The following is a 27,258-nucleotide window of genomic DNA, read 5'->3' as shown; positions in this document are numbered from 1 at the left end:
CAAACAGATTCCACTGTTTACAATATTAGCGGGAGTTTGACGTTGCAAAGCATACGTAACCAAGCAGAGTAGTCAATGACATCATTATCGTCCAATGAAAAATAAGCATGAAAAAGTACGGGAAAGATGATTATGAAACTATTCACCGGGGCAATAGTCTTTGAAACTATTGACTTGCAAATGGTTCTGTGGAATGAAATAGCACAACTATTTCATTACTTTTTATATAGAAAAAACACTCTGAAGTATAATAATTCGTTATTATTGTCTCCTATATAGCATTGCATTCACAAAGGTTGTCAGAATAAATAGTCTAGTATCATTACATCTTTTTAATACGGGAAATATCATAATCATCCTCCGTAGTATCTCCGAAAAAATGATCATACGTATCTTCATTCTTTGTTTCTGATCTGATATGACTACCTACATCATATACACCATCTTTTGTCTCATTATACACATTGCCATTCTTCCGCATCACTCTGTCTGTATATTCATACTCAACCTCTGAATCATTTTTAGTTATTTTCCCGCCTGATGTGTGGTCGATTCCAGTTATATTCGAAGTGTAGTTGCAATAAACACTTGTATCACGATTAACCGGTTTAATGTTATCTGGCTGATTTTTAATTCCTTTTAGATTTGTATTACATGTTTCGTTATTTGGTCTACTAAATACTACAGAATTTTCATCATAATTCAAATATATTACGTTTTGTGCAGTAGACCCGCCCGTATTTTGTTGGGTGGATTTCTCATTTGCATAAACATGATAGTCATCATTTCGTTCAGAAAATGACCTTCCTGAATTAGATAGCTTTTCATGAGGAGTTTGTTCCGCAGCTTTGCGTTGTATCTTCTTCCTGTAACAGATGTGCATTACTACATTTTATCATAACTTAAAAAAATAAATTGAAATACACTTATAGAATAAATGTTATAATCAAACATACATTTCCTTGAAAAAAGTACCATTAAAAGACATTAAAAAATGTCATGAGAGTGACAGACAGGTATCATAATCGACCCTTGGTACGAGAGACTGCAAAATTCATTGCTAGACATTAAACTCAGAAATATTCAACGAAAAACATTTCGAATTTTGTAAACTATTCATATACTGACATCACCTCTAGCATGGGACAAATGGCATATACGACGTTATAACATATTATTGCGCATTTTTCGACAATCCTACAAGGGATTAAGACAAAGGTTACGACCCTCCCTCAAACCTCCCCTGTTAAATCCCTGCTTGGCATGCATGCATTGTTGAAATGAGCAATCCCTTAAATTGGATTGGTGCTTATAGGATGATTAGTATATCAGAGACTAAGCTTAGGTAAAGGAACTGCAGCATAACTTTATCAACTCAAATAAAGGCAACTGTTACTACAGTAGTTTACCGATGTTCAAAATCATAAATCGATTGAGAGAAAACAAATCCGGTTTATAATCTAATACCAAGCGAAACACATCAACTCAACACAGATCATTTATGTCTTTTTTTAAAAAGTAACAATTAACTGATTTACTGAACATTTCAAAATAAAATTTGAAATCAATCAACAAAACCGAAGGAAAAAACAGCTGCGCCAGATAACTGTCTAAAAGTATACGCTACGTTGAAGGCCGCAAGGTGATCTATAGTTGTTAATGTCTACGTAATTCTCTCTCTTGTGAAGAGTTGTCTCATATCACATCTAGTAATTTCGCAATGTATGAACGGACCGGTAGACGATCAAAGGGATACCATGATAATTCCCGTCTATGAAAGACTTACAAAAAACAAAAATGGCAAATTCTACTCAGATATCTTTTGAATTATAACCTTACAATGTTTATTCAATTGATTTGGAATGTAAAAAGTAAAAAAGAAGTAAAAAAATATCATGATTTTTATAAGACATAATTGAAAACAGTTATTCAAATTATTGACGAAGCGACGAGCACCACACCGCTTTTTATTTACAAGCTAATATTTTGAGCGTGTAGACTTTTATAGCATAAAACGTATACATTGTGGATATTGAAAGATTACATCTGTATTGCGTAGTTACCTTAGTGCCAACAATAGTAAAGCTACTATTACGATGGTTGATACTCCTCCTATTGCGCCAATAATTAGGCCTATAATATATTATTAAACATTTAAAGGTAAAGTTTAAAATTATAAACGAATAGATTTACTTTTTTTACGTAATTGTCTGAAAAAGACATATATCCATTTTTATTTTTATTGTTTTCAACTAATTTATAAGTCTTAACAAAAGTTTCAATCTGAGAAAAATGTATCAAATGAAGGCAACACTATTATACCTCTGTTCAAAAATCGTAAATCGATTGAGAAAAACATGAAAAACGGCGAATCTTGTGGCATAACGTCTTTTACCTGGGATTTGTATTTATAAAAAAACAAAATGTTTTTTTACTATAACATTAAATAATTTATAAAACACTTCCCTTATACTTGCCTGTTCCATTTTGCTCGTCCTTATTCGTTGTGTCATCTCTGATCGCAGTTGCAAGGTTTTCTACAATGTATATTTATTTTTATCTATTTTAAGCAGACATTTAGAAAAAATGACTAAGACGATTTTCGTGTGCACCAATTTAGATTTTGAACTTTTATTGGCATTAGCTAACATTTCATACAATAAGCGAATGATATATATTCTCTCCGAGGCAAGCAAACTCCAATTTAATAAATAAACGAGAAAAGACTAACATTTGACAACCAACCATTTGACGGTGTAAAATATCAATTGTGACCAAACAAAGTCTTTTATCCTGCAATTGGGTGGTCTACAGATACAGCCCTACAGATATCGCTATGCTGTATCTGTATACTATACAGATATCGCTTAAAAGCTCCGCTCACTGCCGGACTGAGTATTGTATGAACCTGTGTGACATTAGAATATGTATTGCAGTCGCATTCCAATGACGTATCAATTGCGAATTAACGATTACTTTTATACGTTCTGTTTGTTTTCAAACATTTCTTTAGAGCAATACGAATCACATCAATTTTCTGATAACATACACACATGAACAACGGTATATTCTACGATGACAACTATCGATTTCAAAACTTGAATGTGTATGATTATGTCACAAAAACAACCATGTCAATTTCGGCATGCATGTTTAGTGAATGTCGAGTCTGAAGCGTAGGACAACTCGCGCACTTCTGTTTCAAATTAGACAATGTTTTGTTATTTGTTTATACTGTTGAATTAGTTGTTATATCAAAATAGATAATTATTCACCTTGAGCGATGTATTATTGTTGACCATTCAAGATTCCTTTTTTGCGAACCCGTCTTCAGCTGAATGTGATTACTGTATCGTATTACTACACGGGCCTCAAGGGATTTCAAATCGAAAATAAATGCAAAACATGTGTTTTTGTGTCTTTCAAAACAGAATTAATTGCAGGATAAAAACAATAACTGTTTAGTATCTTTAAATATCAGCTGTATTTGTACGCGGCTCGAAACAGGTGTAATAGCTCGCCAAAAGCTCGCATACACCTTGTTTCCTAGCCTCGTACAAATACAGCTGATATTTAAAAGACACTAAACAGTTATGGTCTATGTAGTATAAAAGTGCAATTCTGTTGACCCAAATGGTGAAAGCGTGTTGCATACTATGAAGTAAAAGAAAAGGGAAAAAGGATGAATTAAAAAATGAGACGACGGAACAAACCTGTTGTAAAGCTGAACAACGCCAAATTTGTCGCGCTGCCTACTACCAAAGTCAGAATTACACAGGTCTCGAGGGATTATGACACATAGAGGAGTAAGTCTTGTATGCCCATTATTTTACATCAATGGTGATCTTACCGAAAAAAATATGGATACACAATAATCCTTCATAACGTATTAATGCGTGACTAGTGTGTTTTTTATTTAGTGTAAAACTCATTTCAAACTGAAGGTTTTCAATGAAAGAATTCGGCTGTCAAAGACGAAAAAAGAAGCAAGTATTGACTTAAAAGATAGGCGAAAGATACATAATTTAGTTGTCATTATCAAATGTTTGTGAATATATTTGTATTTGGCGAGGATGCTGTTTAGTTTTATCAAACTTTGTATCAAATAAATGGATTTTATACCAAGCCATCATTACACCTACTACACATATTAATTAACATGAAAAATAACCTGAATAAAAAAAAAACCCAATTAAACATAAAATAAAACATAAAGATTTTTATGATTTATATTTTAACTATTCCTTTATATTAACAAACCTAAACTTAAGTTTCAGGTATTTATGACGAGTTTATACTCTTCTTACATGAAAATGTAAATCTGTACATATAATCAAAATTTACATACCAACACAAGAATAATTTAAAATTGCATGTCTTGACTCGTAGCAAGACTTGTCATCCCGGAATTCAACACTCTCAAGCAGAGAACAATATGCTCTACCAACGTTAGGTTTGTCAGTACGTAACGAGAGCACTTTGTTCTTCGTAGTTGCATTAGCTTTGCAGGTTCCAGATGAATGTTGAAACTTTACATTTATATCTTTTACACCAGCATTATGCCTGCAGTTAATGGCCATCTTGGTATTTGTAAGCACGCTATTGACTGTTTTTGTAACTTTAGAATGAAAAGAAAACTATAAATTAAACTTCAATTTTCCTCATTCAGTACATCTTTTAAATATCCTACTGATTCATAATATCTGATGAATAATGCAGACACATTTTTAGTAGCATTATTATTCAAATGTGTGTTTTTATCAAATTCACTGAAGACAAATCACCAAAAGTCAAACTATGATTTTCTTTTATGTTCGCCTTATGTTTTCTAACTTGTAATAAATACAAACAGGTTTAAATCAAAATGGTTACTTGTCTATGTGTGTGATATGTAATTCTATAGGTAAATAATTATCCAAACCAAAGATTTTACTTAAACAATAAAATATCAAAAATACCGAACTCAAAGAAAAATTCAAATCGGAAAGTCCCTTATCAAATTGCAAAATGAAAAGCTCAAACACATCAAACGAGTGGATAATATTGTCATATACCTGACTTGGTACAGATATTCCCTTTGATAGAAAATGGTGGATTAGACCTGATTGTATAAAATTGAGAATGGAAATGGGGAATGTGTCAAAGAGACAACAACCGAAATCGATTGTACCGGCCTTATTTTTACCCCGAATATAGATATATTTTTCTAAATTAATAAATTCATTGCATGTGTGTTTCATCATATTACGCTATTTTGATTGGCTAACAGCTATTCATACAAAATGAACTTCGGTCAACGCTTTTACACCCCAATGAATTTACAAAAAGAAGCATTAAATTCTTAATTGAAAATGGTTACCACAGGCGTAACCTATCTCCAGCTAAGGGTAACATTGAAGGTCGCATGAATAGACAATAGCTTTTTTGTCCTGTTTAACAATAATAAGTGTATTGAAATGTGCACAAACATGGAGATATATGACAGTATACATCGAAATTCTTCAGTTCGTACCTGTTTGAATATAATAAACTGACAATCTCCAACTACCACCACATTTTTCGCCTTGATTACCTCTGCAGATCTTATTACACCCAGTTGAAACATTATATGGACCTTTATTTAAGTCTTCTCCATCACCACAAAAACATTCCCTGCCGTTCTGAAACACATTTATATAAAGTGTAACAATCTACTCCAAAGCACAGATAACATTTGTCAGATTTGGCACCCATTTGTAGAAGTTTTGGTGTTCAAAGCTCTTCAATTTTCGTATCTATCTTTTTGGCTATCCAAAATCATTTCATTCGAGCATCACTGATGAGTCTTATTTTCTAAACGAATCACGCATCCAGCGTATTCAATCATAAACGTAATATATTTGGTGAGTTGTGTTTAATATATTAGTTGTATGCGAATAGAACAGAATAAAGAATTACTTTTTGTTCTTCCTCAAATCTTGTCTCAGCTATTCATATTGTTTAAAGTTTCATTGTGACGTCCCAAAGCAGAAACAAAAAGACAAGGAATTCAGTAAAATTGTCCACAACAAGCTTGTCAACATTTAAAACAAATAAAGTATCTGAGACATATATCATTTAAACATTTGTATACATTTCTCGGAACTTCTATATCGTAATTCTGCTTACTCATGTTCATATTTTTGCCTATCAATATATGTACCTCTATTCCAAAATACTTAAACAATTGATTTTGTTTTGAGCAATGTTGGTAGCAAATCTGTGTTGACATCTCATAATGTGGATTTCCTCGATCAAAGTCCAAGGCTCTATCCCAATCGTCTTTATAGCAGCCAACATACTCGTATTCTATGGAGAAATGTCATTAAGTATTACTGACTTGGACTAAGATTTAACTTTAAAATCGATTCAATATCCAATGCATGCACTGGTACAGTTCATGTTAGTATACTATTTATTACTCGCTCCAAGTAAACTTTTAACTGCAAATATTTCTCCTTTACTGTCTAGTACTGTTGCAACCATATAGAAACTCAAATGGCTTGGTCAAAGTTAACTTAAAAAAAGAACTATTCAAAATTTCTGTAAATATATCAAAAAGCTAAATGTTTTGGATAATCTACGTTCTTTTTGTGTAACAGTTTACCTTTGGAAGTTAATATGTATCTACCCTACAAAAGACACTCAAAAATCCTATTTTCAAGAAATTGTCTTTTTTTCTTCATTTTATAAAGCAAGCAAGATACGACATTGTCCATCACACCGCCCCTCCTTTTTAACCGACTTAGATTACACTCATGTGTATTGTGCTGTTGGTTTTATTCCATGTTAGAGTGTATGAATATCTACAACAGAAGTTTAAATACTTGAGCATTCTTTGTGATGGTTTTGTGTTTACTTAAATCTGTATTTTTGTTGTTCACAATGATACAATTAAAGTCAAGTGCTTTTACTCAGCTAGGTTTTGTTGCTGTAAATCATTTTCTTTACCTTGTGATAAATATACTTATTTAGTTTTCGGTGAAAATAAATTTAAGTGAATTACCTCCTTGATTCCAACACAATAATTGACGATGATATCATTAAAATGCCTGAATTTATGATCGACAACATATTTTTTTCTAGTTTGCAATGGGAAGTAATAGTGCATACCTACGACTTGATTTGTATTAACGTGTTAATATGTTTAGCTGAAGCTATACAAAATCATCTAGGAAAACAATAGGTGTGATACCACCAATGATTTCCCCCTATTAGTCTTCGTTAAATTTGCACTTTTAAAACAATTGTGCAGAATTTATCTATGTTTCATATAAAGAAATACTTGACATGAGTAAAGTTTTATCCTGTCCAGTACTATAGAAAAAAATTCACATAACATTTTATTGCATATAAGAAAATAACAATCACTGGAAGATAACCAATCAACCCCCCCCCCCCCCCCCTTATTTACAAGCTTTAGTAACCATGTAAGCTCAAGTTTCCAAAATATTCTATAGAAACCTCAGATGAAAAAAAAATGGTGCTCTGAAATACCCAAGACATATGTTTTTGACACAGAAAATGTTTTACTGCAATACAATGTAGGATTAATTGCCTACAACTGTCAAATTCATGAAACTATTTTTTCGACCTATTTTCGTATACAACCGGATGTGACGTACCATGATTTGGTGGTATTACACCAATATTTGCATTCTCTTTCGTTTAAAAAAAAAATATATCAGATACATTAATGATGTCCTGTCACTAAATGATTAACACGAAGGTGAAAATGATGAAACTGAACTGCTTGATTACTCTTTCATAGCACATCCGTGTTGCTTAAGCTTTAGTTTTGTATGTGGTGTTTATTTGTTTTTTTGTCGTTTTTCATTAATTAAGAAATAATTGATGCAAGCTATACTTTATTGTAGTTGTAACATGGGTAGGCATTTTATTCGTGATTATTATTGCCCGAGCGATAGTGAGGGCTAACATAACACGAATGTAATGCCTACCCATGTTAAAACTACTATAAAGTATAGCTTGCATCAATTATTTCGATTCTGATTAGGACAATTAACGAAATTTCTATGTCCGATGTGTATAAGGGTAAAGCAATTTTGTAGGCTCTTCCAACAACCTCCCTTTTTTGTTTGTAAAGAAGCAAACAGCTGGCACTGCAATTTTTCAGAGGGAGGAGTTTTGAAACAGCCAGCACGAACAGTTGTCGTATCTAGGTCAAATATGTCAATTTCGGAATGCAGAACATTACTTTCATAATAAATGAATTAGTAAAAACATGTGCATCATTTAAGAGTTTGAAAGTGTTTTAAGTTAATGAAATATATTAAATGCATGCCAATTTGATAACATTCATTATTCTGCAGTAGTCAATATACGCATGTTCCAAAACTTTGTATTGGATTTAGAGCATGGGTTTATTCATAAAGCGAAAGAAGCACGTCATATTAGAATTGCCATTAATCTTCGAAGTATGCATTTTGAATGTCCCTTTGATATATCCCGCCCCTTTTTTGTGTATGCTTGTATCGCATATATTGCTGTGAATATAACATTACTAATTCTGAAATATATGGACCTATTTCTTGAAATTTACCAAGGACCACTTTTAACTATAAGATATTTGACAAATTGACGATTTCGAATCCCATTGTCAATTTTGCATTACTGAGTAGAAACGTACCATCTGCCCCTGATGGCATGTCCCATTTTATTTCATTTTTTTCGTACGTGCATCCGCAAATTAACACAATAAACATCGCTAAGTATAATGTCAATAGCATTCATAATCGGCACTGTAGAGTTTTACGTTCATCATCAAACATTCGTTGGCCAATACGACGTGTCTGTATTATCAATTCACCACATCATAGCAGAAGACTATAGATTTCTGATCTGTAAATTACCAATTATGTCCTATCATGACGTTTTTGACTTAAACTTGATTCGCATGGCTTACCCTGTCAAAAATCGAGATCGCACCGTTTTGAGTACATGCGATTTCTTCAACTTTGTTGTCTTGTTCGGTATATTTCAAATGCTAAAAGACTTTTAAGAATCGTACACTATCCTAGCCTTGTATTGGCTGAAGTATGTTTATCCTGATTTAGAGTAATTTCTCGCAATTTGATTGGCTATTATTGTCGTAATAAATTTCATTCAGTACAATTTTTCAATTACGTTATCTTCCTTATTTATTACGTCAATTGGAAATCTCTCCCTTATACCATTGACCTAATAAAAAAAAAGAGTTGTTTTATAATATTTTAAAATTTTCACAGTTTTAGATTAAATATCTAAAATTTATTTGGTTGATATTGTACTAATATGGAATTTAAATATAATAATATGTAATATATCAAAATCAGGATAAATTTGCAATTGTCCTAATACGGAATTTATCGGGCCAATAAAATTCATATCGGGTTTGGCTACGCCTCACCCGATATGAATTTTATTGACCCGATAAATTCTCGTATTAGGACAATTGCACACTGTGCAACTGATATTATCTTTTATTTTTTTAAATTTATTAATCTTACCACATCTGTAAGTAACATCAATTGTCCTTGGTATTTGGTATCGTGTAAAATTGAAATAAGTTTCATTCACTAGACATGACTGTTTTTCATTGCATACTGCTTCTAACTGTTGTTGTGTTTGTGTAGCATTATCATCAACGAGACTGAGAAGATAATTATTACCAGTTTCAATACGGTACGGTTCTTTTAGTGGTCCGACTTGAACACTGGTAATTTTAATATTCGTATTATTGATGCACGAGAGCTCGGCTGGTTCGTTTTCACATATGGTAATGGTTCCTGAAAAAAATAGTAAAGGAATATCAACACAATTATTTTTTAAATACAATTCATTTGCCATCTAATTTGTTTTGAACATTTCTACATCAGAAAATACCTGTACTAAGTCAGAAATAGGATTGTTATTATCCATTCGTTTGATGAGTTTTTTTATATATCCATTTGATTACGGACTTTCCGCTTTGAATTTTCCTGATTTTCTTATTTAAGTTATTCTAACTTTAAAAATATCAACTTTTTTATGCATTTTGAGTGTAGCAAGGGCACATATATAAAGCCTGAGATTGATTCGACGTCACACTAACTATCATATGACTTTAAATCCCGTCATACATCAGTACAATCTTAGAGTAACTTACGGCTGTGTTATAATAGGCTTATTTTTTCTTTTTTATATTAACTTAATGTCACCAGTATGCGTTTATTTTCTGAAGATCTTATTTCTTAATGAACCTTTTTCAGTTTTATGTACTGAGCAATTACGGAGTGGACTTATAAGTGATTTATAGTACAGGGTGGAAGAAAATGAGTGTCATACACCCAACAAGAATATTTCCACACCCCTGCATTGTCAATCCCTTACAGCTCCTAAAATAGTAAAGTATTTTTTTGTGTCATACACATTCATAGAGAATTCCCTGAGGTCCGTGCAGAAAAGGCTTCGTTCTCTTCTTTACCGAACGATCTGTGTAGACTTGTATTTAAAAAGTAAATTCACAAAAATACCCTTCAAAATTGATATCCGAGGGAGATCTGTTGGGTTTGATGTATGAGGTGGATTGAGCCATTTGAATTGACTTGAAATATGATAATAGTTTATTCTAAACTCCGTATACTCTCTTAGGTAGCAATACACAGTTAGAAGTTAAGTTTCGTATTATGGCCATGTCGAATTTTTTAAATATGAAAGTTTTTGTACAATAAAATTGATTTTTAGATAGTTGATTGTTTCCAGCCTGGTTTATAGGCTATTTTTCTTTTTGACAGTCCGTTTTTTCCTATCCATACCGCCCATAGGTCCAGAAATTATTGTAGTGTTTATCAACAAAGATTTGACGCTTGATCTTTTCAATTCAATTTTATGGGACCTTTTGATAGATAAATATCTAAGGTTCGAGATAGGTATCACTCTAATTGATTGCAGACTTTTGTGACATTTTCACCCACATTTTTGCAATATTTTGTATCAAATAAATGCAGATTGTTGTCATGGTTACACCAAAAAGAGATTATATTTCACCAGTATAACTATTGGAAATCAAATCTATGGAAGATTTTCTTTCCATAAATATACACGTGCATAACACAAATAAAATATTAAGCCTTATTTGTTAGTAACATGAGTAAGGAAAGGTGAGAGGATGTTTAAACATTATGAGTGTCAATTTTAATTTTTTTCTTAACTGTGTATTGCAACCTTGGAATTTTGGTTGACGACGTCTTTAATGCTTCTTTTGAATATAGTACATAAAATACTTGCCACTAGTTTCAACAGCAATTGTAAACAAAAATTGAAAATTTGATGTTATGCGGAAATGGACATATGGGAAATTTAGCTAATTTCTAAAACAAAATTCCTCTCAATGTCAACGACTTACTGGATTTAATCCAAAGACTTATAAGAACGAAATCAGAAGAAAAAAAGTAATGTTCCTTCGAATAAAAAAACCCAACAAACTATAGTAAAATAACTAGAAGTCATGATAAAAATCAAATTAAAAAAAGGGTGATCATTCATATGCAACTCGGCAGAAAGCGGACGGGATATCGTTCGTCACTAGCTGTTTCTCATGAACAGTTCAAGAAACGTCCAAACAAAGATTTTTTAATTTCAAGACTGAACAAATGACTTGCCGAGATCAAACTTGATTTTGACAGTTTATCAGGGTTTTCTGTAGTTAGAAAACTGTTTTGAAAAAATGTAAAATAAATCATATAGTCAAAGGGGAGCACTTTTGGGAAAAATATTAATTCCACACACAATTGATGTCAATGTATGATGATATGATGTCACTGTACAGACTGACTCCTCCCCTTTAACATCTATACGTTATTATAAGCCCTATCCATGAAATAAAAATGTGACATTATGATAAAATAATTTGAAAACCTATAAATAATATAATACAACTTACTATATAGCTCATTAGGAAATACTTCTCTTGCAAAGAAAATGAGGTAGTACACTTGCAAAATCATTTTTATATTTTTTTACTAACAAGTTGTTGTTTCCGCTAAATATAAATTGACTTCCTTAATATGATTAGATCGTCATAAATTTATGATACTGTGTAAATACATTCATAGGGATTGATCGGATTTACAGTGATAAAATCTAAGATACATAAACTACCCACAAGTATCCTTCACATCACCACAGGGGTATTTGTTATACAATGTAGTAATAATACATTATATATATATTAATAAAACGTAAACCAAAAAGTTGTGCATCAATCGATTTATGACCCTTGAACAGCGGTATACTACTTTATTTGGCAGTGTGAAATGAAGTTTGAATCGTGTATTATTTTGCGATGTTATTGACTTTCTATGACGATTTATTTGAGGAAAAAGAGTTAATTCAAAATATAAAATATCTTTTTAACTATAAATAATGTATCAATATAGGGTTAAGCGATCCGTAAACACAAAAAAATACTGTAATACCCCTTTGAGAGTCCTTTGACTATAATTCATTTATTAATATCTGTTAAATTACGTTAACAAAAACTCACAAAATACTCCATATATATAATTTAGGAAGAAAGTAAATTTTCAGAGAATCAGATTGAAACTTTTGTTTAGGTTTATGACTCTCATTTCTTAAATTCTAAAATAAAGAATGGCCAAGAAACGAGGTTTTTAATGCCCTCGGGTAAAGATGATCTGAGAGAGATTTTGCTATATTTTTTATAGATATAGGAAGATGTGGTGTGAGTGCCAATGAGACAACTCTCCATACAAATAACAATTTAAAAAGTAAACCATTATAGGTTAAAGTACGGCCTTCAACACGGAGCCTTGGCTCACACCGAACAACAAGCTATAAAGGGTCCCAAAATTACTAGTGTAAAACCATTCAAACGGGAAAACCAACGGTTTTATATGTTCCCTTTGATGACATATCTCCTAACGTATTTACGTATTGATATATCACTGGCTTTTAAATGTTTAGGTTTGAACGATCTTGAAAGTAAATATAAAAAAAAGAGCACTATGGATGGACACAATGTATGAGATGTTTTTATTGTTTGCTTGCACTGGACCGAAACCTCTGCTTTTGCACTGTTAGTCCCCGAGAGTATCATCAGCTCGGTAGTCAGTGATTAGGTGATTAGGCACGTACACGATTTATAACGTAAGCTTCCAAACTTCCTTCTGTTAATCTTCTTCTCCTTCTTCTTATCACAAGTTTCTCAACAAGCGACTTAAAAGTTTCTGTATTCATTAAACTCATATGAGAGTTTAAGAATGCATTTTATATGTTGATCTTTCATAAGAAACACATGAAATACATTGGACACAATTAGTGCATGTACAAGTGAAAGAAGTGCAAGTGAATCAGGCATAGTCTAATTGAAATAGAGAATTTAGTTCTCTTAGAAAGAATAATCGTTTATTATTATACTGATAATTCCACCACATAACATATATAGGGTAGATGGGGTTATGAGTGTTTACTAAAAACTATATACTAGTATGCCAAGATATGTCTATCAGACCAAATGAAAAAGATATTTTTTATAGTTTTTTTTCAAAAAACTTCTATTGTAGTTAAGTAGCCCATTTTAATTGCATCGACAAACCTCGGACGACAGATCATTGTATATATACTTCCATTCTCAATTTTATTCAATGCACATATAAGCAATCTCTGTTGAAAATTTTGAGATTCTAAAAAAAACTCCTTCAGACTCCTTCAGACAAAGTTGACCTTACTGTGACCTATAGTTGTCAATTTCTGTGTCATTTTGGTCTCTTGTGGAGAGTTGTCTCATTGGAAATCATACCACATCTTCTTTTTTTATATGGTTTGACTATTATTTCAGGCTCCTTTTATCGTATAGCTCTACATGTGCTTATTTACTTATACTTCTTTGGCTATCTAATTGGAGGGTTTGTGTTTTTATGATATAGGTAAGTCGGAAGAAGCAAATTTATACAATGTTATTGTCATCTTCCAGCACTGTCACCAAAGGTATCATCAGCTCATTTTTCAATGCATCGATACTGACATGATGTATAGCAAACCTTAATTTTTATTCTCCGCCCATTTGAATACAGAAATCATAAAAAAAAAAACTAAGGTTCCAACTCCTGCATACAAACTTGACCTTCGAGTGTTTAATCGTTTATTTGTTTTTGGTTTGCTTTAATAATACAGCTCCTCACGTGTACTGGAAATTGGACACCCTTCACTTTCAACTGAGTGTTCTTTATGAAGGTATACATAGAACAGTGCGTCAAATAGACCAAATGTATATCGAGTTATTCTCTATTTTTAAAAGCATTTTGTTTATTTAAGTTTAGTTTTGATTTGAACATATAGTTGCAGTTAAAAAATTGAAAACTTTAATTCTCGTAGTCTCTATTCTCTATTTTTTTCCATATCTAATATTTTATTGCTTTATTCGGTAACTTTGTCCCTCAGAGGTAACGAAATGAACACACTAAAGTTGAAGAAGACAATATTTGTCACAAAAGCCAATATGATTCGTGAAAATATACAAACTCGGGTTATCTACTTTTTATTGTTAACAATTAACTCTAAAGCCTTATGGCCTCGATCTTTTTCTAGATTACATCAACCTGTATAAAGCAAGTGTTATACTTATAGATAAGTCAGTTCAATTGTATACTGGCAAATGAAAATTATCAGCAGTATTAATAGTCTATTGAACAATTTCAAACGAGTGCAGTTAAATAAACTCAGAACTTTTAGGAACTTTGTGTTTTAAATGCTGATTTTTGTGTTTTATTTGGCATTTTAACTGTAATAATTTAATCTTCACTGCTGAGTCTGATGCAAACGAACCGCGTATACGGTGTGTCAAAATATAAGTCTAGTAAACGTATCTCTTCTGGGTTGTCATAACACACTAAGCTAAAGTTCAACGACGTTTTGAAAAAAAAGATATTCATATTTCAATTGGTGAAGCAACCAGAAACAAAGTGATATTGATTACGCGTTATACCAACTCAGCATTGGGTATCATCAAACCTGTGTCAGCGCTCCTATATAGAAATGATATACCATTCATCATGTGATCCCTTTCTGGAAATTAACAGTTCATATAAAAAAAAAAGCTCCGTTTGTCTGATCATTAGTCTTAACCAGATTTGACACAGCTTTTTGGAGTTGTTGGTTTTTGATATATTGCTTTTCAATTTCGTAATTGCTATCGCCACTGACGAATCCTATAATAAAACGATTCGCGTGTCGTCTTTCTTACTAAATCTTACGCCTGGTTTCGTTCATAAACTTTCACAGGGTACTTCTCAACTTAATATAGTTTCAGACAAAACGCAAATTGTTTTAATACAGCTAACGCAACAATCCAAGCTAGATAGGTCTAATATAAATTAAAATTTTCGCTTAATAATTTTGATCTTCATGGTACAACTCAAGATTATTGACTTCCTAGCAAAGTATCAAAGTAAAAGCATATAAAACAGAAGTTGGTAATTATAATAAAAACGTGTTCAGTGGATGTAATGAAATAAAAAATTCATCTCCTTTAGTGCGAAAATTACTTCTTCAATATCATATTAATTATGTAAGTATTCAAATATTGTTTTTTTTTCAAATCGTTAACCAGGCAGAAATTTTTTATGTTTTTTTCCCGCACTGGTATGAAGTTGTAAGTTTAGATTTGGAAAAACTTATTCTATACGATTTCGTCAGCAGCCGTACAGTATAAGTATCTGTTATAAATTGCTCATTCTACAAGGTATGTCTAACTGTATAAATCATGTTAATTATTTGTTTGAAAAGTTTCATTCATTTGACCAGCAACCTGTTCTTTAACATAAATTACGTATCTCCAATCCGGAATCAAGAACTGAATATACATTTAGTGTATAATCCGCTACTGTGTTGTTGTTAAAGAATAAACTTGGAGGATCCATTATAGTGATTTCACTCAAGGGCTTTGCTTCTACTGTACCCAGTTTCTTTTGGATTAAGTACGACATATGGATTGACTGTACTATGATCCTTGTGGTTGAGATCATCACTGGAAATTACTTTCTCCAATGCATTATCTAAAGAATTGCCTCTGTTAAATCCAGTTACGTTTGGATCAAGCACGGCATATGCATTACCTGTACTCCCCCTTTGAGTTGGATCTCCTCCATTGATATTTTTATCTAATTGACTGTTGTTGGTTTCAGACTTTCTTCTATAAAATCCAGTTTCTTTAGGATCAAGTACTGCATATGCATTACCTGTACTTTCCATTTGAGTTTGATATTGACCATGGGAAATTTGATCTAATTGACTGTTACTGTTGTTAGAATTACTTCTGTAAAGTTCAGTTTCTTTAGAATGAATCATTGTATATATGTTGCCTTTACTATCCCTTTGAGTTGGGTTTTCACTATAGACAGTTTTATCTATTTTGATGTTAATACTGTTGTCTGATTTACTCCTGGTGAATCCGGTTTCTTCTGGATCAATTGTGTCATATGGATTATCTATCGTGGACTCAGGAGGAATATCTTTACCAGGCATTAATTCTTCAATCTTATTGCTACTGTTAAATCGACTTTTGTAAAATACTGATTCAGATGAATTAACAGACTGAAAATTTCGTTGATCATGAGGACTTGCGATATCATATTGAGAATAATTTGCTACTTCTACGGACTCGTAATGGTTCACTTCATTATAAGCATTCGCTATCTGCTTTGAGCAATGATCATTTATTATCTCGTCGTCGGTTAAATCTTGTTCCTCTGTAACCATTGTTTGTGCATATTCGAAGAACTCCGTATGATTTAACTGAAGACTCTCGTATCCGGGTGATGATGAATTATTAGATGATAACATGACCAATAAAGCTTTATCTTGGATCTCCGAGCCATTTCTAGCAGTTGTATACGGTCTCCTTTTCTTCTTTCTGTTTTTACTACAGGACCTCAAAAGATAGAAGGTAAATACATTAGTCCGGCCGATTGGTGAAAAAATTGCTCAAATGATGAGGAAAGCACCAAATTTTGCATGATGGTACATTTTTATGTACTGAGCAATATTAGCTATGGACCCACTCTCAAAATTCAACATGGCGGCTTTTTTCAAGATGGCCGACATACGTCCTAAAAAAAAATCCAGTATTGCACAAACCACAATGTATTTGATGCTGGAAGCACAAAATTCAACATATTTGAACGACTTGGTGTACTTAGCAAAAGTTTGTATTGATCTTTCATTGAAATTCAAAATGGCCGCCTTGAAAAATAGGCAAATATTCATTTTTGAGAAATGACCTGAATTTTTGCTTTCCTTGTAGATAAAAAGGCATTACATTAGTTTTAAATCATTTAAGTTATAGTTAGATTGTATCAAAAGACTTATTTTTTCTAATTTTAGACCTGTCGTGACCTATTGTTGCTGGTAGTATAAGCCTAATAGAGGTTTTAAAATTTCCAAAAGAGTAAAATTTCGAAATCCAGATGCACAATCGTCTTCGTCTGAAGCAACTTAATTGGGAAGAATGTATTTTTTGCCAGGAAAAGACTTCTGAATCTTTACAATGTCCAGCAAACATCAGGAGATCTGATATCGAAGTTGGAGCTGGATATAGGACACTGGAGTCTATGTTAAATCGATGTCAAAGTATCAACTGGTTTCTAACACAAATCATGTTTAATCAATTCATTCATGAAAAAGGTATAGCATTTAAGTTACAGCAAATGGAAGCCAAGTGGCACAAGACATGTAGAAACAAGTATACAGAAATGAAAATAGAAAGGCATGAGAATATAAAGAGAAAACTTGAATCTGGCAGTGAAGAAACTTCAGGAAAGATAACTCGTCAAAGTATTGGTTGCTCAACTGTGACAATTACACATGATTGTTTTTTCTGTGGAGAATCCTCAGGAGAACTTCACAAAGTTGCAACATTTGGTATTGACAGCAACGTTAGGAAATATGCTCTTGAAGTGCAATAAAATCATACAATACCGGATAAGCCCTTGTATAATTAAAAACTCTGAAAGCAATATGTATGTAATCATGAAACTAATGTTCTAGTCTTAGATGCATGATTTTATTCCATTAGTTTGCGAATCCTCTCAGAACTGTACGTATTGTCCTATTGTTTTGTTAATGTACATTTACCCGTCCACGTCCACTCTGAGTTTTTGTTGGAAGTATTGCTAATTATATTCATCAGATGAGTTAAACCTTTTTCAACTATTTTTACAGTTTTTACTGTTACAATGATAACCCAACATATACGAGAAGTATTTCGGTAATATTTTTCAGGGAAAGTTATTTATTCTTTCTTGATACATGCATTTCCATTCTCAATTTTATAAAATCAGTTTCTTATACATTTGCATATTGCAGTTAAATGATCTTCTGCGATTCCCTTGAGTCTAAGTCCTATATCACCTAAAATTTCTGCGTTTTTACCAAAGGTTGGATTTTTGTGTTTCTCTTATAAAAATGAAATCGGAGGCACGAATTCTATAAAGTATATAACATTATTGATGTTGACATATTTGCATCACATTGATATCTACTGTAACTCACTTACTCGTCGGTCATAGCGAAATCACATATCTATATATCGATTGATGAATATCCGTTTCGTCATCAAAACAACCTTCTTCATAAAGCTACTGATATAAATGTGGAGGGACAGGGATTTGTTACAAGATGGGTAAATGAACACTCTTATTTTGTGTGTCGTTTCATTTTCATATTCCAAACCTCCCTTTTTTTTTTTTTATCATAAAAGACTTTGAGAATATTGTTATATGATGTTTTATTTTTTTCAATTATTTTGGTAACAATAGTTTAAAGACATTGTTGTGATAATTAACCGATACCATATAAGTGCATATGCAATCGTCTCATAAAAGTAATAGTCAACCGAAGAGTATTTATAAAAGGATTATACATCAATTATAAAACATAGCAAATACCGGTATGTTACAACTTTTCCAGTTTTTGAAAGGTGGAGATCGTTTTATCAGTTCAATCTCTAGTTTTAGTTTGTATTGCTATTATAATTTTACTGTAAATAGAACAACAATCTCACCTTTTAACCAGACATAAGGTCAGAAATACAATGCAAACAGTAAGGATAATAGCTCCGAGCACTCCACCAACAATATCTGAAAAAATATATCACTTCTTTCTAAGTCTGTAAGATAAACGATTTACAGACACCATACATTTTCATTAAGACAACTATTCTATATCGATGACAGTAAACATACGAATCTAAGCTTAAGACAAGTCATAAAGCTTAGTTTCTTTCTTTAAAGTTTGAAATTATACCCCATCAAGGTTTATTATTAATGATAAACCTTTTAGCAAAGGAACAAAAAGCTTTGTGTGTGGAAAACATTTATTCCAATCTTTACAATGATCAATCCAATCAGCAGAGTTTGAATTGTAGAAATATCTATAAATGAACTGAGAGTTCGTGTACTAAAACAAAATTATACAAAAAGATTTTCTGAAATGAGAATGATAGAAATAAGAAAAGCAGATTTAATACAAAAAATAAATTGGATCAGGTTCCGTATTTATACATTATCCGTATTTCTCGCCTTATCGTTTGCAAAAAATCGGAGTATATTCTGACCCATTATACTAAAAAAAATACGATATTTTTATTTAAAGTAATATTAACTACACAAATGAAATGTAAGAATTTAACCATACGTCAATGTCAACTTTGATAATTATTAACCAAATTTTGAAGTGAATGCATATGTTTTGAACTAGTTGATTACGCATAACTGATTATATTTCCAAACAACTTTGAAAAAGTTAAATCTTTATAAATACATTACTTGACATTTGGTTTGTATTTGAATACGTACTTGCATTTATTGAGTGTACTGATCCTACAGAGGCATTGGGATCTCCTGGACAAAAATAAATGGAAGAATGATTCATAGGTCTTGTATAAAATGCTTTATGCAACTGTCATACAAGGTTAAGTTAGCTATGAAACCAGGTTTAGTTCACCAGTTTCTAAGTAAACAAGTACAAAGTCAGGAATATGACAGTTGTTATCCATTCGTTTGATGTGTTTGAGCTTTTGATTTTGCTTTATGCTTAGGGACTTTCCGTTGTGCATTTTCCATGGAGTTCGGTATTTTTGTGATTTTACTTTTTTTTTTAAGGTTTAACAAAATGTGTATAGTCATTCTCATTCGCAGCCATGAAATGTATACAAAATAGGTAACAAAGAACAAATGGATTTAAAAATAAAAAATTGAAACACAATTAAATAAATACTAGTATCCAGTAAACTTCATTGTCGGCGTCATTTATCGTAAAGAACAGTGAATCTCTAATTCGAATTGAATCGTCAAAGTGTTATCACTTGTTTGTTTTTAAATAGATTATACCCATTGCCCCTTTTTTCAAGTATGTAAGCGGATGGTATCATAGAGAAAAGGAAATATAAATGCACTAAACCCGTGGGTATGTTTTGAATTAAGTGACTACTTTTTATGTAGACGAGAGAGTTTTATTCAGTTCGACTCCTACACACTAAAACTCACCTAAGCAAGAATAAGAAATCTTCATATACTTTCTTAATGAACGGAAATCCTCTGTAATATTACGGAACTCTTTTGACGAATTAAAACAGTAAAATTCTCCATTGCAATGTTGAGTATATGACAGGGTAGCATCAGCCAGATCATCACAATATTCGGATCTCTCGAGTGATTTGACGTAGATGTCTTTCATTCCTGAACCGTAGTGGCAACTATGCAAATTTATTTGCGTTGTATATGCTGAATCAATTTGTTGTTTATCTAAAAAGAGAATGCATCTTGCGATATTACAGAGTGATGGTACATGTATGAAATTGACTTAATTAAACTTACTGATATTCCATGACATCTTTGATAATTGTAAGTCCTTTAAGGTAATACTTATCAAAATATTTATGACGTCTTGAAAGGCTATTTTAATTTTTTTTTCTGTGATGCATTCTTACGACGTCATAACGCTGAAGCAATGTTTTCCAAGTGGATTTTGAAATAGAGTTTTGGAAGGAACTTTCAGACCTTATTTTGGCATTAAATCTTCCTTAACGGTTGGAAATCGAGAATATAAAATATCAAATTTGGACCCAACTAGTACATTCGATTTTCATTATGCAGAATAAATAACCCTTAAGACGTCATAATTATTTGGAACAGGTCATGTAGGTTTGAGCGATCCTCATGAAGGTAAACATAGAAAAGCACTTTGGACGCATGAAATATAAAGTAACGTTTTGAACAGACAAATTTAAAAATCGTAATGTATCATTACTTTTCCCCTAAGAGGTGAATATTGAAGTCCTATCCAATCTATAAAAGATATTAATGAATACTATTTATTTTGTAAAGTGTTATAAAATGTTACCTTAAAGTTAAAAGCATTGTACTTTTATGCTATCTCAACTTCTTCTAAACCATGTAGTACACTTTTAACGAATATTACAAAGAAGACTAGAATTTACTAGTATCCCATGATAAATTTCCTATTATGATAAGTTGTTCAATTAGAGACCTTTAACGATACGAAAATTGTATTTCAGTATTTTTGCATATTTTACTTTCAACGTCATATATAACCAGCTTATATCCACTTCATTTCAACTTTGGTAGATATTTGTCTCATTGGCAATCATAAAACATGTCTTTATTTTCATATTATAGAAAAAAAAACACCTGTTTCAAACACGTAAACTGACGCTTTGTTTATGGATCCACACATTTCATTTTCGTTTGACACGCATGGAGTATCACATTTGTTTTCTTTCTGTTTCCCTTTCTCTAGCTTTCTCAGACCGATGGTACTACCACAAAAACATTGATCGCCATTCTACAACAGTTGAAACGAATCTGACATTTTAATCCCTTTCCCAAAATAAACAACCAACAACATATAATACAGTATCTTTTCTACTCAATTTTGTTTGTTTGATGTATTTGTTTACCTCGGTCCTCGCGGCTTTATCTGTTCCATATTTTGAAATAATAGAATTGAAAATAAAAAACTCAGTTTAAAAGTAGTCCGAATCCGATGCAAGAAAAGGTACTAAAAGAAAATAACCAAAATGACAATGATTCATAAATTTACAAACCAAATACAAGATATTGAAGAGACAATGTACAGAAAAAGTTTTATTTTACTCTTTAAGATCAACATAAATAAACATGCAGATGGCGTTTCTTTTTTTGTGATTTTACATTTTTCTACAAAGGGAAATACTGAAAAAAGATGAAAGTGATTTGCAAAAAAAACTACTCCCAATATTTTCTCACGGCCGTTACCTATAAATAACATTTAAGTTACAGATATGCAAAGTTCAAACAGTCCAATATGCACGATAAACGTTTATGCATACTTATCTAGATTTTGTATTAAGATAATATCTCTAAATATGACGGCAGCACACTGTATTGATACTATTTGTCTCATTTTGAAATGTGTGCTCTAGTAAATAATAAGTCGATAAAAGAAATAAAATGTTATATTTGGCGGTGTCAGACCTCTTCAAACAAAACTGAAGTTCGGTCCTTTCAAGGTCTTTGTTTGAACTGTAGATTTATTTTTGGTAAATTGCTTAAACATTACACAAAATGACAAACTTATATCCCTCGTTTGACGTCAATTACCGGTTAAGGTCATTTTAGTTTTTAATTGTACACCTGTTTTGTATCTAGCTTAATTTACTTGATCTCGAGGGTACTTGATGTAGATAATTCCAGATAGACGTGTTTCGTGAACGTCACTCGGAACTAATGAAATTAAGCGGATGGCAAATGATATGGATACAAAAACTAAGGTATCAAAAATTATTAGTAATACATTAACATAAATAACGATACCTCTGTAGCAAAGAAATTATGAATGACGTGTCCTGTGTTACACATAATATAGCAAATTTTTGCAGACATGTTTTCGGCTAAGAAAAATCCACGACTATGCAGACCATATTCCTCCTCGTCTGTGAAACAACCACGATATTCAAATTCTGAAATGTATTTATTTTTTTTCAAATATAATGAACAGTTATAATATTGAGTACAATACATAAAAATGTCGAAGACTACTGCAGAGTCATGATGTTGATGGTAACACATGACATTTTATTTTGCATAAGGAATGAAATATTTTTTTAATACACATTATTACATAGTTGTGGTTACACATATGTTCTAACAGATACGAATTAATGTTTAATTATCATTATCCTGAAAACGATTTTAATCAGTTCGTAAACAAACTGGTATGTACACATTGTATGTCTTTGAAGATTGTATGTTGACATAAAGGTATCTTTATGTGTTTTAAAGTTTTTGATTTTATTTTGGAGAATTAAAAATTAAAATAACAAATGAAAACTCAAAGGTTACTGAAAACGGAAAGTCCGTAATCAAATGGCAAAACCAAAAGCTCAAACACCTCAAACGAATGATAACAATTGTCATATTCCTTACTTAGTGCAGACATTGTCCTATGTCAAAAATGGTAGACTAAACGTGGTTTTATATCTAGGGTCAATTGAATCACAAATTATCTTATCATTGTGATATAAAACCAGACAAAATTCTTTTAATAAACGAAAAAAAAACAACACCCATTATTTCAAATATGTAATTGAAATTGTCATCAAAGAAGTTTAAGGTATACGGTATGTTGACCTGCTTAATTTTGTGTTATTAGTTTGAATCATTCCACTGTTTATTCATTTTGACGAATTATAGTCCTATAAAAACCAAAATTCAACTTTCCCTTTTAAACAGATTAAAATTTGTATTCAAAATTGTCAACACTCACCACATCTATACGTGAAACTTATTTTTCTTGGTATCGTTGGCAGAAAACCAGTAAAATTGTTAAGACTGTTATTAAGGTGACAGGTGTTGTGTTGATTGCATAATAATGCAACAATTCTACTAGTTTTATTTTCATCTCTAGTCAGGGTTGTATTGTCGAGAGTTAAGACGTCTTCCTTTCGTCCAAAATGTACCTCATTTATATGAATCCTAGTTCCTTCATCACATGTTAATGACACTGTTTGTCGTTCACATAGAATTGCTGTCACTACAAGGTGACAAGATAGGTTTAAACCAACAAATACATTTAAATTAAGGTAGATGGGGTGTCTAAATTATAATCCATCGAATTTTTTAATAATTTGCCAAAATGTAGTCTATATCATGCTTTTTTGAAAAAACTAATAAAAAGAATGGGTCATCGGGCTTATTTTCACGCTACACGGTGTTCAAAATTGACAAATTTTGTATAGATTATGCATGGAAAACTCAATTTTCTGCAACAAAGCGTAATCTACACCATAGAATTTTGAGATAACATATGAGAAGATGGCTTTAATAGTATGCTTTCAGTTAAGAAAAAGAAACAATGGGGTCACCGGACCCGTTTTCTTGCTACATTATAAAATAGGTAAATTCCTAACACATTCTATAGTAAAAGTACCTTAATCTGAATTATCTGCCCTTGTATTTGAGGGTCCTCCCCTTATGTTGCAAAGTTGGAAAAAAATTGATTAAACAAATTTTTTCAGTTTTTTGTAAAATACAACCATAAATATGATAAAACATGTCATTTTCTATATCGAAGTGGAAGTTCTTACACATGAATTACCTACTAGTCTAAAAATTTGCACATTCTATTAAAGATTTAGACCTTGTTTTCTGGTATTTTTAAATCCAAGATTGAGGAAGACACCCTATCTACCTTAAACTCATTTCTAATGTCAATTAAACTAGTAGTTGTTGACTTTTATTTATTAAAAATCCTATGAACATTAATTAAAAAAACCCTCTAAAAGCTCAATAAATCGATTGCAGATAAAACTTTTTTCTAAAATGAGAATTATGTATATAATTCAGGTTTATACAAAAGACGATTTGCCCCTTACCGTTCCTCATTGCATTATCTACATTCAATTATTTTTAGCGCGTGAAAACTATTTATAAATTTTCTTTGTTTACGTTGAAGGCATCGCCATTCTTTTTGTTAACCACCTTCCTCCCCTCCACCACCGATAGATTTTACTGTTACACATTATTAGCATGTCATATGGTTTATCTAGTGTATTTTTATATATAGATATCTATATATTATTATTATCATTTTTTTTTCTCATTGTTATAATTGTTGTCTCAGTTGAATGCTAATGTTTTCATACTGTTAGATCATGTGGGTCATTTCGAGTTTTCACTCAAATCACAAATTTACGGGGTATTCAGTGATCACTTACATCCTAACTTTAGCATAAGTCTTGCCAATATTTTCTGGCTAGAAAGCTCAGACAAAGGCTTATGCTAATTGTTTCGCAGATCGGCTCTCTCTGGCTTTCTACTATATCTTTGGCTACTTATCTGAATCACAGTTCAGATGCTTATCAATCACATGCTTTGGAACCAGGAGAGCGGATTGTGCATAATATAGTGTTTCTGTAGTAGCTTTAAACTAGATTAGACACTGGGCACTAACCAGCCGATCTGACTACTTTAAAGTTATGTTTGCAAGCAAACCGCAGTTTGCCTACAACTACACTATTTCTATTTGTTTTTCAAAAAAATTCGGATAAAGTGACCATGCACGCTAAATTTCTGAGACCGCCGTACGCCAAAAAAGCTAAATACTTATTAATGTTTGTTGTAGATGTATGTTTGATTAATGCATTAGCTAACAATTTGACGTCGTATATAAAGGCAACAGTAGTATACCGCTGTTCGAAAGTCATAAATCGTATGAGAGAAAACAAATCTGGATAATAAACTAAAACTGAGGTAAACCACATATAACATGTTATTACGTATCTAAGTAAACTTGGTGGTGTAATTTCTTGCATTTAAAATTCATAAGTTATAAAATATGTGAATTTTGTTATTCAAATTTAAAAAAAACTCTCCTTGTTAAGCGGAGTTTTATATAATACACTACAACTATTCCCCATTATAATATCCTGGTATCTGTGATGAGTATATTTTATACTTTTTATTATAAGGAACAACAACTATATACTAGTATTTAATCAAACCACATGTACACACAACCGAAAAGCATTCTAATAAAAAACAATTATCTAAATAAATTAAACCAAGTTTCATTATTTTGATAGCTTTTTATGATTTGTGTTGACAAAAGTGTCATATATATGTTAGACTCAGATCAACGTCCGGCCTCTAATCGACGTCCATACCTGAAATCGACGGCCGTTCCTAAATTCGACGTCAAAATCTGACGTCACATTCTCAAATCGACGTCCAATATTTTGATACTCTATAAATCGACGTCCAATGTGACGTAATGTATTGCAAAAATAAACATAGTTCGATTGAATGTAGTCTTCTCTATTCGATGTCCAATATCAATTTATAACTCGACTAACACTCATACATGTACATGTTTTGTAGGGTTTTTATGGAAACGTAATTTTCGAAACATTTATACTAAGAAAAAGGAAGAAAAATTCAAAATAATTTAAACTTACGGTTTCTATCCAAGTATACAAATTTTATCAGTATAAAACCGATCCAAATATGAAACCAAACACAGTCCATGGGTATGCTCCTTGAGTCGATAGAGACATAACACATTTTTCACATGTACATAACTACATAAGGTTAACAATATGTACATGATAGGATATGATCAAATCATACACTTCCCTTTCCCCTTATATTTTTTTTACGTTAACAATATAAATAAAAATATTAACCTTTACATTAATGTATGCATATAGAAAATAAGTTGTGGTATGATTTCCAATGAGACAACTACCTTTTATCTAACAGGACATCAATTTCTGAAATCTTCTTGCATGATGAAATCCAAAATACATAATTTTTCGTTGACATTTTTAGCAAATATTTCACATTAAAAGTATCAAACACGTTTAAATATACGTAGGGAACTTTATAAACAGTAGCAAATAACCGTTCATAGGACCTTTGCATTACTGACCAATCACCACTTAGGAAAAGAAAATTGTTAGAATCACATATGACCATTCATACTTTTGCGTTTCTTCATTTTTAATCATAATGAAATTGACCCGCTGTTGAATTTGTGCTGTTCGATTTTTTATTTGGGGTTAACTGCGCGATTGTTTAGATTTGAAAGATGGAAGTAAAAGTATTTGTTTCGGCGCACGTAAAGCTGTTGTGCAAAAAGACTATTAAAACTCTGAAAAAATTGTATTTTAGATTTGTAAAAAAA

The 27,258-nt window shown here is 31.6% G+C and overlaps 2 protein-coding genes across 3 annotated transcripts; both read right to left on the bottom strand.

Moving 5' to 3' along the window:
- Nucleotides 1-251: 251 nt before the first annotated feature.
- Nucleotides 252-5,678, bottom strand: LOC143045334 (uncharacterized). The gene is made up of 5 exons (XM_076217772.1): nucleotides 5,513-5,678; nucleotides 4,349-4,618; nucleotides 2,478-2,537; nucleotides 2,064-2,133; nucleotides 252-866 (listed from the first exon to the last, which is right to left on the bottom strand). The coding sequence occupies exons 2-5, from the start codon at nucleotides 4,578-4,580 to the stop codon at nucleotides 323-325; spliced, it is 906 nt and encodes a 301-aa protein (XP_076073887.1). The 5' UTR covers nucleotides 4,581-4,618; nucleotides 5,513-5,678; the 3' UTR covers nucleotides 252-322.
- Nucleotides 5,679-15,593: 9,915 nt separating this feature from the next.
- LOC143045333 (uncharacterized) lies at nucleotides 15,594-26,648 on the bottom strand. Of its 2 annotated transcripts, none has more exons than XM_076217770.1 (8): nucleotides 26,531-26,648; nucleotides 23,842-24,108; nucleotides 22,890-23,035; nucleotides 21,726-21,879; nucleotides 20,562-20,819; nucleotides 19,872-19,916; nucleotides 19,079-19,154; nucleotides 15,594-16,948 (listed from the first exon to the last, which is right to left on the bottom strand). In XM_076217770.1, exons 1-8 carry the CDS (start codon nucleotides 26,634-26,636, stop codon nucleotides 15,949-15,951), a joined length of 2,052 nt encoding a protein of 683 aa, XP_076073885.1. In that variant the 5' UTR covers nucleotides 26,637-26,648; the 3' UTR covers nucleotides 15,594-15,948. The 2 variants fall into 2 exon arrangements, with proteins under 2 accessions (XP_076073885.1, XP_076073886.1); XM_076217771.1 differs by having other exon boundaries at nucleotides 15,594-16,939.
- Nucleotides 26,649-27,258: the final 610 nt, after the last annotated feature.

This window comes from Mytilus galloprovincialis, chromosome 9 (assembly GCF_965363235.1).
Source record: "Mytilus galloprovincialis chromosome 9, xbMytGall1.hap1.1, whole genome shotgun sequence".
In the NCBI taxonomy this organism is placed as follows: domain Eukaryota; kingdom Metazoa; phylum Mollusca; class Bivalvia; order Mytilida; family Mytilidae; genus Mytilus; species Mytilus galloprovincialis.
Note: the sequence above shows the minus strand (reverse complement) of the source record. Positions and strands in the feature narration are given on the sequence as shown.

Coding starts and splice junctions, on each gene's coding strand:
- LOC143045334 (XM_076217772.1), bottom strand. CDS start 4,580: ATGGCCATTAACTGCAGGCATAATGCTGGTGTAAAAGATATAAATGTA. Junction 2,134..2,477: donor GGACGAGCAAAATGGAACAG/GCAAGTATAAGG, acceptor AATATATTATAG/GCCTAATTATTGGCGCAATA. Junction 867..2,063: donor TTACTATTGTTGGCACTAAG/GTAACTACGCAA, acceptor CATCTGTTACAG/GAAGAAGATACAACGCAAAG.
- LOC143045333 (XM_076217770.1), bottom strand. CDS start 26,636: ATGTGTTATGTCTCTATCGACTCAAGGAGCATACCCATGGACTGTGTT. Junction 24,109..26,530: donor TGTATACTTGGATAGAAACC/GTAAGTTTAAAT, acceptor GTCACCTTGTAG/TGACAGCAATTCTATGTGAA. Junction 19,917..20,561: donor GATTTCTTATTCTTGCTTAG/GTGAGTTTTAGT, acceptor ATTTTTGTCCAG/GAGATCCCAATGCCTCTGTA.